Source organism: Pyxicephalus adspersus, chromosome 2 (genome assembly GCF_032062135.1).
Source record: "Pyxicephalus adspersus chromosome 2, UCB_Pads_2.0, whole genome shotgun sequence".
Classification (NCBI taxonomy): domain Eukaryota; kingdom Metazoa; phylum Chordata; class Amphibia; order Anura; family Pyxicephalidae; genus Pyxicephalus; species Pyxicephalus adspersus.
The window spans coordinates 138,434,854-138,444,182 of record NC_092859.1 but is presented as its reverse complement, the minus strand read 5'-3'; the positions used below and the strand labels follow the sequence as shown (position 1 = coordinate 138,444,182).

Sequence of the window (9,329 nt, the reverse complement as noted above, 5' to 3'; positions counted from 1 at the left end):
TAAAAAGTTTGAGAAACACTGCTTTATAGAAATTCACCGATAACCTCAGCCAGAAGCTAAATGTAGTATAAAACCCCTATGATAATCTTTATCATCACAAAGTATGTAAAAATCAATAATATACAGTGTAAACTCAGCAGGCGTGTGCAAAAAAACTTAATTTATGGATCGATAACTGATCAAATAATACTCAGGAATATTGAATTTTAGTGAATTGACAATATTGGATACTGTATGAAAACCCCATGGTGATTCTATTCTATGCCGGGGTGTGATGAGTGTTGTGTGATCGGTTATATTTACAGAACACATGTTTGCACCATGTCCCTGGGAGAACTGATCGCTCCTGAGGGCCCCTGCTGATACAGAAAGAGCACACGAGGACTGCAGCTAATATCTTTTTACAGTGGTGTGTTCAAGACAAAACAATTGTGTTTCTGTCGTAGGAAATAAACTGCAGCAGCTTCTGGTGAATGCTAATCAGGTTACAGCAGGCAGAGGATCTTTTCTCATTAGGAATGACAGTTTTTTCTATCTACAAGCAATATGTGATCATTAAGGAGGTTCTCCGCCTTACCTGCTGTGATAGGTGAACAGTGAGGCATTCTTGGCTCCCCAAGGCCCAGAACGTACAGTATAATTCACAATTCTACTGCTTATAATAGGCTTCCTCCATTTCACCCATACAGAGGTGGAGCTGTTAGGTTCCACCTGGATATGGCTGGGTGGCAGGGGAGGGATCCGCTGGGATTTAAAATCTGCAAAATAAAAAGATAGTCAGATTAAAGAAAAATCTTAACTATGGGTGAAAATGATTCATTTTAAACTGCTGCTTTGTAACACTATCATAGGACATGTGGGACAAAAATTATATAAACAGTTGATCTGAGAATACAAAATTTCATTTGGGAATACAAAGCAGGTTAAATGTGAACCAACATCGAGGAATAACACCCAACTGGTACTTGCAAGGAAGTTGTAGAGCATCTGCAAGTAGTTATTGTAAGTATTTTGTTAACACATTTGTGAACATGTACATAGATTACACAATTTCCAAGAAACACTTGAACACATTTTTGGCACAAAGATCATGTCAGGATGACACAAACAACTTATGACTGTTTATGCCAAGATTCTTTAGCTGAAACAAGTTTACGTTATGAACATTTTGGGACAAAATGGATTCTGCAATACAAGATAGAATTAGAATAATTCTCCGTGTTTTTCTTTGTTATAGCTCCTCTTTGTTCCTACACTGACTTCATTTATTAAATGATATGTGCTGATTTTCTCATTTAACAACCACATTACAAAAATATAAATACAGGTAGTCCCCGAGCTAGGGACATCTGACATATTGACGATTCCTAGATACAAACGGGGCTTCCCTGCTGGCTTGTGTACAGGACAGAGGCTGGATGGGGGAAGGGGGCGGTTTGCATGACTTGCAGAAGAAATCTTTTGCTAGGTGATCTTAAGAACTGAGCTTTTCTGCAACATCTCTTAACTCTTTAATGACCAGGACAAACTCTGCAGTTGTTTCTTTTTGCATATCAAAGCACAGCTTGCTCCAGAAGTTAATGATTGTCTTTTGTCTAGGCTCCATAAAGTTTTTTGCTTTTTTTTTGCTTTGTTTGTGATTATTTCACAGTGAGGATTTTATACAGTAACTGACACCATACTGCCTAATAATATGTAGAGACAAACATCTGTCCTAATTGCATTTATTAAAATAATGTACCTGTTCCAACTTCCAACTTCCAACAAATTCAACTTAAGAACAAATCTATAGTCCCTATCTCGTATGTAACCCGGGGACTACCTGTATAACATTATTATAAAAACAATACACACAGCCAGATAAAAATGATAATACCCAAGTTCCTATACTGCCCATTCATTAAAATGGGTGAAATCTTCTCCAGATTCTAAGGTTCCTTTGGCAAAGCCATTTTTTTTAGTCCTCACTGTCAGTAACCTACAGTATGTGCACCATTCAGTACTAACCCCACTTTAGAAGGCTAGTAGGAGATCCTTTGCTATTCAGTTTTGTATTTCAATATTTTTATTGATTTTTAAAAATAGAAATAACAAAAACATAAAAGAAAAATTATTTTTTGTACAAATAAATCATACAACAACAAGACATAAGTCCAAAGTAGCATAAGTGTCCTTTCGAGACACTTGTTTAAGGTAGGTTAGGTTAGGTAGTTCTCTGTAAAATGACTAAAGACAAGCATAGATCCTGGAAGGAAGCTTCAATCAAAAATTTAAATTACCAAAACATTGAAGACAGAAAGCCATAGAAAAGAACAATTCCAGATATGAAAAAAGGGGAAGGGAGGAAGGAAAGGGGGTTGGAGACTGTCAAAGTAAAATATGTGGGTATAGGTTAAGACCTTAGTAAGCCTTAAAGTGTATTACACCAGTTTGTATGATTTCCAGGGTTCCCAAGTTTGGTGAAACTTGTCCATTTTATCACTCAAGATGCTGGTGAGTTTGTCATTGACCAAAATCCACGTTAATTTTATAGATATTAGTTCCATAAGGATATCCCTCCTTTTCCAAGCCTTTGATAATGCAACCCTTGCAGCCATCAAGCTAGTCAGCATTAAGGCACAACTTTCCTCATGTGAGATACCTCAGCCAATAAAACACCATATCTTCTCTTGTTCCAATTATGATCCTATTTAATGTTTTCATAATTTCTCATTATTCATTAAGCTTAGTTAAAATATTTATATCTCCACCTAACTTAACCAGGCCAAGACCTTTTCTTTTTCAAATAATATTAAACCTTCTTGAGTTATAAGCATGTTTCCAATCCGAGTGTGGCATGAAATATTCAATCATCAAGTTCTATCTAATATGTATAGCTTGTATTATTCTCCATATAATACAAATGATATCTAAGTTCATAAATCTAAATATAGCTATTTTCCCATATGAATAAAATAGCAGTATAGTAAATTGGGTTAAGTGTCTAAATATAAAAGCAAGGACAAGAGAGGAGATTTTTTTGAGCTAAACATATTGAAGTGTATTAAAAAAAAAACAAAAAAAAACATAGAAACATCAAAACATGGACACATTATTTTAGTATGGGTTGGCCAACTCCCATTAGAAGTCATGGGGTTGGGGAATCCAACTAGACAGCGAGTAACTACTTAAATCAAAGAGCGTTTTAGCTGAAAGGTTATGAAACGTCTTGTAGCCCGACGCGTTTCGCCTATTGGCTTCTTCAGTGATATATAGATGTGGATAAATTGGTGCCCATTGGGTATATATAGGTGTGAAAGGGAAAAGTCTGATAAGTTTGGCTGGTGCAAAAAAGATCATGAATATATTGCAAAGATATTAGATTGACAATAGAGGAGGAGGCTGTTCCATGTGAATAGCAAGGCATGAGCCAGTGAACAAAAACATGTTCCCAAGGTTGAAGATAATGACTGGGATAAGAAGTGTATAGAATAATGACAGCCAGGGATTTACACCTAAGTAGTTACTCGCTGTCTAGTTTGGATACCCCAACCCCATGACGTCTAATGGGAGTTGGCAAACTTAACTAAATTAATGTATCCATGTATTGATGTTTAGATGGTATTTCTTTGTTGAAAAACACTTTAATATATTTAGCCTTTATTCATTATGAGAGCTGTCTGCAGGACCCTGCTAGTGGATATTTAAACAACAGAAAAGTGCTTGGACTTATACACCTGTGATACACCTGTACATATGTGATACACCTGTGCAAATCATGTAAGAACAGCTCAACAATCAGGTCTGAAATAAAAAGGGTCGCACAGCTACAAAAAGGTTTTGTTTTTGGTCCCATATCTGTATGTTTCTAATAAAGATGAAAGAAGTTTCAAGGATAAAATCTGGATAAATGTACAGAGATTGATGTTTCCACCATAAACGTGTCCTTCTGAGAAAGCCCCTGTGGGGAAACACGTCAAGGACAGTTAAAGTGTAAAAATAGTGAACATCTAATGACTGTACTCCAGAAAGAAACACTGTTACAAGTGTACTATGTTTTTAATTATATAACGGTAGAAATAAAAATCTGTAGAAGTTTTTATTGTTAAATTGGAGTTTTGTAAGTATTTCTATAAACCAAAAAAGTTCCATTGCTTTGGCAAAAAGGTTTTCCTTTTTCTTTTCTTTAAAATATTGTACCTTACAGGGATGTGGGGTATAGAAGGAAAAATATTTATCTTCATTTCCTTCTCTCCCTAATGTAGATTCACTCAATGCTAATATTTTTAGCCAAAAATTTCCTCTCTTCCCCTTTCTTATATATTTTACAAATTTCCAGAGGAGTTTAAACTTCAGATGATTATCTAAAAATACGAGTGGAATCTAACCACACTGCACTCATATTTAAGTGTCTAAAGAAGTGGGGGAAAAAAATATTAGGCAAAAAGAAAATATTCATAATAAATCTTCAATTTTCCACCAGGGGCTAAAATCTCCTTAGGTTGATTGAGAGATCCATTCTGTTCAAATCCACAAATAGATTCATATTATTATTGCTTGGCTATAGACCCTCAACAGCCAGCTGGAAGGAATCATACAGAAATAGACCATCTGGACCAATCAAAGAGGTCCCTACTCGGCAAATCCTACAAGGGGCACATAACTTTAGACAGTTAGCTTGTGTGAATATCTTTTCCTCTGATCCTTGAGCATCTGGTTGGGGAATGGCAGAAAACTTGAAAGGCTATAACTACGTTGATCGCAGTTATTTTTAACTTCTGGGAGAAGGATCAATTATTTCTTCTCAACCAGACACTTAAAAGTGGGAACCTGCTTCATCAAATCTTGCATTTCCAACATTTGCTCTTCTTATGGGTACCCTTATTTAAGAAACTCCTCTGCAAATAGTGGGATTCTTGCTACACGCTCAACAATCAGTTACATTTAAATGTTTAATAATGAATTAGTGCAGATGGCACAGTTATTTTACATTCCACATATGATGTATTCAATGGAAAACAAGCCACGTGCTGGACTTCTTATCTCATCCTCTTCTTGCTCAGAGTTGAAAAAGCCTAAATTGAGACCGTTAGTTATTTAAGGGGGATTATTGTGACCTCAACCCTTAAACAGAGATCTCCACATCAAGCTTGTAGGACTGGGACGATGTCTTCAGATGAGTAATGGCGCTTATCCCTATATTCTACAGGAGTGGTTTTCTTTTTGCAGTGGAAAGCATGATTCTACCTGTTCTTCTCATTGGTTGCACAAATTTTGGGATAGAAAGTAAAACCTGGAGAGAACATCGGTTGTACCTTGGTTGCAAATGTTTCCTCACAAATGTCCTACCCACCATCCAATCACCAGGTTAGAGTAAATGGGCCTGATTTATTAAAGCTCTCCAAGGCTGGTGAGGATACACTTTCATCAGTGAAGGTGGGTGATCCAGCAAACCTGGAATCGATCTGGTCCAGTAAGAAGGACATTTGCTAGCAAATTACTTTGGCGAAAGCTCTGGATCACCCAGCTGTACTGTGGAAAGAACATTCTCTCAAGCTTTGGAGAGTTTTAATAAATCGGGCTCTATAAATCATTGCAGTGTCCTCTGGATTTGATAAAGAAGAAACACTTTCCCATGCAAATCTGTAAACTGTTTATGCAACTGGCTTAGTCTATAAAAAAGACCTGACATCCCTGAAACTACTGGAGACAAAACAAACCTGTGACAGGCAGTCTGCCAAACAGTATATAATAGTAGATAATTTATGTAGACCATTGGGTGTATGTCCAACAGACAATAATGCAAAGTTTTAAAGCCAGGAACCAAGTTAATTTTCTCCGTTCACAGAGCTTAGCTAATTTATTTTTCAAGACCCTATTAGGTCTTTCAAGCTTGCCAGAAAACTGCAAATGGTTAGGTACATGCAAATATTGCTGGATCTGCAATCCTTTAAGCAACCTCATCAAATTCTTGCCCGGTAAAATAGCTGTTATGCGCAGATTTGATCACATCAGTCAGACTAAAACCACATACAATTTCAGATATAATTTTTAGCTTTGTTCACTGCTATAGCAAGTAACAGGCAATGCTTCAATCAATGAGAAAAACATGTCGGCACAAAATTACACATATTCATATATACCACATTTTGTAGGTATTTTGGAACATGTAGATTCTCCAATATCTCAGGATTATGTTTAATACAAGATATACATTTTTTTTGCAAAATGTGGTGGCATGTTGTGGAAACCATGGTACATATTACTATTTATCTGGTTCCATATTCATTCTCCCACTGGAGAGATAAGAGGCGGAATGAGTTATATTTGCTAATATTACAAATAAACTTGGATGATTGCACAATCTTACATCCAAATACCCTCCTTAGGAGCACCCCAGTCACTGTAAGGAATTGGAAATGTTGTCTCTTTCTTTAATTGTTATTATTCCTACAGCCTATATTTATGCAGAGTCAGCACTTTCATCTCTGCAGAAATGATATCCTTTACTTTCCGAGGAGCCTGATATTTGAGATATAGCTTTCAGGAGTTGGATTTTATCTAATAGTTTTCTAATATGGCAAGATTTAGGATTTTACCAATCGAAGTTAGGAAAAGATTTTGCTACTATCCTTTGCTAATTTAAATGCTTTAATCAAATGATTTACCATCAAATAAATTAAATAATTAGGCACTCTGAGCTAGATCTAATGTTTCAGAATACAAGATATAATTTTATGTCCTTCACTTTCATATGCTCTCTCAGTAATAGATGGACAAAAAACTTATTTTAAACTTGCACTCCCTCCACTTACTCCCCTATGGTATAATCCTGAATTTCCTCCAGTTTGTGAACCGTCCCAATTCTCTTGGCGGCGGAACGAAGGATTTTTCAGAATCAAAAATTTTCTTGATGGCAAGGCCTCTCCCTTCCATATACAGAAATTTTCCTTATCAACAAATCAGGTCCTTTATTCAAAATAAACTTAAAGGGTTGAAACCACCCTACCAGAGTACGGGATTTGAAAAAACTGCAGTTTTATACCTGAATCCAAAGGGAGGATATCAGTAGTATATAACACTCTCTTCTCACACGATAAGGAACTTTCCTATATGAAACAATGGGACTCGGAGGTGGAGCAAAGCGCGCAAAAATGGCAGGATCTATCAGTGTCCATTTCCAAAATATCTCTAAAGACTTCGATAATAGAGGCCAATTATAAGGTTTTGATGAGATGGTACCTGGTCCTGGTTAGGATCCATAAAGCCAGTCCTGGTTTCTCTCCTCTTTGTTTTCGATGGTGGTCGGTGGTCAGACCGGCACTGTACTCCATGCTTGGTGGGGATGTCCTAGGAATCAGAGATTTTGGATCCACATTTTCAACCTAATATGCTGTCACCCAGGTAAACATCCCGAGGAAAATAGCAAAACTTTTTTCAAAATTAGAGGATATAGCTCCAAAACAGTTACCTAGACTAATTTATTATATCCTGCTAGCTGCTCGGATTACCATTGTTTGCTATTGGAAAGCTACTATTATTACCCTTGAGTTCACCAAAAACAAACTTAACTGGATAATGGTCAATGTCAAATTGACCTATACTCTTAAAAACAATCCCAACAAGTTCTACAACATATGGGACCCATGGTTAGATTATAATCATGTATAATTCAATCAGGGAACACCGACCCTTCCCTACCCCCCACTTTGTGTACCCCTTAACTCCTTATCCCCCCTACCTATTTTTCTCCTAATTTTTTTTTCCTAAATTTAAATTTTTAATGTTTACAAAGAGGGTGAATGACTAAAAGGTACCTCTACCCACCAACCTTTATGATCTCACTCTAAACTTGACATGCCTGCATACCTCACAAGTTTTAAATCTGCAAATAACGCTCTTTTTGTACTATTGCACTTATCTGTATTATATTTTTTATTGTCAATATTGGAAAACTACTTCATCACCTGCTGTATTTGGACTTTGTGTTGAACTATATTTGAACTCATATGTTTAATCTACTGATGTTTGGTTACTGGTTGGCGCTCTTTTTCTTTTGTGTTGAACCCCCTATTCGCCCCTTCACCCCCTCTCCCTTTTTTTTTTCTCCTATTTTTATTCTATTTATTATTGTCACTTATTATTATTCTTTGCAAATTTGTTGTGTCATGTTATTGTTTACTTTATTTAAAAATGTTAATAGAAACTTTGAAACAAAAAAAGATATAATTTTAATTTACAACAGCATGTCCATAGCCAGGTCCTCCTTAGGGGTGAATATGTCCAGAGGCATCCACATAACGTATACATTTTCTGATTGGCTTACTTTGTACAAAATTAGGAGGTACTGTAGATTAAATGTATAGCAGCTACTGGGCAATTATGTTCAGTATCATCATTTGTTTTTTTTCAACACCTAAAAAACCTAATGTAGCTGGATTCAAACCATCAGATTGGTGTGAGCTGTTAGCCTGGCACCAGAAAAGCCAAAATACACTTGGTGAGTCTAGCTTGTAAAATATGTTTGGAGGTAAGATCATGCAATACTGTGTGCACAGCATGTGGAGCCATGACACAAATGTATTTCCCAGCACTATCTTTGCAGTAAGTATAGAAAGTTATAAAAACAGCATCCAACTTATAACTAAAATACGCTACTGGTTTATGGTTACCTCCATATTTTTGAGTCAAAATATTAATGTCTCATGACAGAGCAAAAAGAAATAATTCCTGTAATTTGGCAGTTTTCAGATAATCAACTGAGGTGCATGGAAAAAGTGGGGCAGCCATATAAGACATGTAAGGAATCCCTTGCCCACAATACCCTACTAATCCCAGGAAAGCCCACACTTCATTGATATTCTAAGGGTAGGATGCATTCATAATGACAATAGTTACGTATAATATAATGTGCTTTGTACCTTTAAGGAGATAATGTGCTTGGCCTTCAATTCACAAAACTGAAGTTTGCTGGGTGACACCTTGGGCCTGATTTAATAAAGCTCTCCAAGCTTGGAGAGGATACACTTTCATCAGTGAGGCTGGGTGATCCAGGAAACCTGGAAAGGATTTTTTGCTATTTGTTAGCAAATGCAATCAATCCTGGACCAGATCCGTTTCAGGTTTGCTGGATCACCCAGATTCACTGTTGAAAGTGTATCCTCTCCAGCCTTAGAGAGCTTTAATAAATCAGGCCCCTTGTATCTATCTAATGAAGATGTCATAACAAGGATACAGAAGCTTCATTACCAAGATCGAGACCTATATACTATATTTGTTATTCCTGGAAGAGGTTGCTATTGAGTAAAAGCTTGTTTTGTTGTTGTTGTTGTTGTTACCCCGAGGTAACC

General features: G+C 36.5%; 1 protein-coding gene across 2 annotated transcripts in view; it reads right to left on the bottom strand.

The window, feature by feature from the left end:
- The window catches only part of IGDCC4 (immunoglobulin superfamily DCC subclass member 4), a 92,276-nt gene that overhangs the window by 19,635 nt on the left and 63,312 nt on the right, over window positions 1-9,329 (bottom strand). For both annotated transcript variants that reach the window (XM_072402620.1, XM_072402621.1), the window contains exon 13: window positions 578-758. In XM_072402620.1, coding sequence (XP_072258721.1) covers window positions 578-758 — 181 coding nt within the window. The remainder of the gene's footprint in view (window positions 1-577; window positions 759-9,329) is intronic.